This window comes from Brassica napus, chromosome C9 (genome assembly GCF_020379485.1).
Source record: "Brassica napus cultivar Da-Ae chromosome C9, Da-Ae, whole genome shotgun sequence".
Lineage (NCBI taxonomy): Eukaryota > Viridiplantae > Streptophyta > Magnoliopsida > Brassicales > Brassicaceae > Brassica > Brassica napus.
The window spans coordinates 33,247,076-33,249,463 of NC_063452.1; the positions used below are offsets into that span (position 1 = coordinate 33,247,076).

The following is a 2,388-nucleotide window of genomic DNA, read 5'->3' on the forward strand; positions in this document are numbered from 1 at the left end:
CCTTCGGTCAGCTTGGAGCCGATCTTGAGATGTCGGGTCTGATCTCCTTTGGTTAATGGCACGTCGTCCATTTCCTCTACCTCCGGTTCCTCGGTGTGATGAGCCGGAGGCTTACTCTATAATTACTATAAGACCTTGGTCTTTCCCTTCAGGGTAGTCTAGTAGCAGGAGTGGGAATACTCATGATCTCCTCTGATCGCCTTTATGCCCAGGGTGTAGGGAATTTCACCTTCTGGTGAAGAGTCAAAGGGACGGCTCCCATGCCATGAATCCAAGGCCGTCCTAGGATCATATTGTAGGACGAGTCACAGTCAACAACGAGAAACTTGGTTAACATGTCGATCCCTTCAGCGTATACGGGAAGGGTCACCTCTCCAGCGGTTTGTTTGACTTCTCCGCTGAACCCTATAAGCGGGGTTATCCTCCGAGTTAGAGCGCTTTCCTCCAACCCCAGATCCTTGTATGCGGCCTGGAAGATAATGTTGCCGGAGCTTCCATTGTCTACCAGTATCCTTTTCACCAGGCATTTCACTACAGTGAAAGATATGACCAGGGCGTCATGATGTGGGGTGAGAACTTTCTCCTGCTCCTTGGCCGTGAAACTTATTTCGTCTGTGCCTAGAAGCAGGCGTTTTGGCTTGGCTGCCTCTAGGCCGTGCTTGGCGTTCCAGTTGCTTTTCTTCGCGGCTGCATGGCTTATCCCGCTGATCTCCGAACCGCCCGATATTACATGAATCACTCGATCCGGTCGAGGTGGCGAGACAAGAGCAGCTTCAGTGGGCTTTCCCGTTGTCTCCTTGCTTAGATGGACCTTGGCCTTCTCGGAAAGGAACACCCTGAGGTGTCCTTTCTTAAGTAGTTCATTGACCTCGATCTTTAGTGCGACACAGTCCTCTGTTTTGTGACCGTGGTCTCGGTGGAAGTCGCACCAGAAACCAAGGTTCCAGAAAGAGTCGGGTGCTTTCATCTTCTCAGGTCACTTAACCTGTTGGCCCATCTGCCTCAGAACATTGATCAGCTCCGGCCTTGAGACGGAGAGGTGAGAGATGTCTGGCCATGTGGACACTGCCATCCCTTCTGCCTTCTCGATCGGTCGGTTTTGGTATCTGCCCCAGTTTCGATTTCCGGAGTCTCTGGCTGGTCTTTGAGAGGGTTTCTCATCTTGCTCGGTTCGGTCTGACCTGATCGTCTTGGGATCTTGCTTTTGTTGCACCTTAGCGCGGCTGGCGACTTCTTCCTCCCATTTTACCTGCGCCCAGGCTCGAGATAGGACGTCTTCCACGGTTTTGCACTGGTATTTGGTTCACTCCTTATAGAGGTCCCCATCGTGGAGCAGGCCTCTCTTGAAGGCGGATATAGCAGTGGGGATGCTGCATTCAGGAATAGCCACCTTCTCTTGATTGAAGCGGACTATGTAGCCTCGTAGGGGTTCCGCCCGGTGCGGGAGGATTTCGTAGAGGCCATCAGAGGTTTTCTCCAGGTCCCTGCTGCTGGCGAATTGTTCCACGAATTTATCGCTGAGAACCGCGAAGGAGGCTATGGACCTGGAGGGTAGGTTGATGTACCATTGCAGAGCGGGTCCGGTCAGGGTGGAGCCGAACCCTTTGCACATGGTCTCTTCGCGCGACTCCTTTGTGAGTGCTACGGCCAGCATCCTTTGTCTGTATTGGGCGACGTGGTCGTCCGGATCAGTGGTGTCGTCATACGCCTTTATGCTAGGGAAGGAGAACTTCCTGGGCATCTCGATCAACGTGATCTCATCCGTGTAAGGAGTATCGGCATAAGAATCGGGGCTGCTCTTCCGGATGGGGGGAGCTACTCTGGGAGCCTCTCTACCATGGACTGCATGTCATCGAGTGTAACACCCCCGAACCGTCCTAGGCATAGGTTGACCCACCGGCCGACAATCAAACAAGAATATGACCGACGGACGACCAAAACCAAGGGTTGGAGATGAAAGGCCAACCGGCCAGCCAACAATCAAACAAGAACATGACTGACCGTCCAACCCAACACCATGGTCCGGAAGCGCTACATGATGGGCTAGGGACAATCCGGTCAGAGTCATAAAATTTACTCTACGACCTAGACCAGTTCGTCCATTAACACGTCCTGCTGACTTAAGGCTGAAGTCTTTGCAACCCTTACCCAAAGTTAACGGTTCCGTTAGATCAAGGCCTAAGGCTTTTCAACCCGTACAAAGACCTAACGTTGTGTTGGTTCGGACTAAACCAATATCATTTAGACCCGTTAATTTTTAAATTCAATTCTATGTCTTTTAAGAACATTTAAATATTTTAGGGATCCCAAATCCAAATAAAACGCAACGGAAACATAAAATGTTTTAAGAATCAAACTGTAGCCAAATGCACTGCAAATCTACTCCGA

General features: G+C 51.0%; 1 protein-coding gene across 1 annotated transcript; it reads right to left on the minus strand.

Moving 5' to 3' along the window:
- Positions 1–202: 202 nt before the first annotated feature.
- On the minus strand, positions 203–967 carry LOC106359317. The gene has a single exon (XM_013799039.2). The coding sequence runs from the start codon at positions 965–967 to the stop codon at positions 203–205; it is 765 nt and encodes a 254-aa protein (XP_013654493.2).
- Positions 968–2,388: the final 1,421 nt, after the last annotated feature.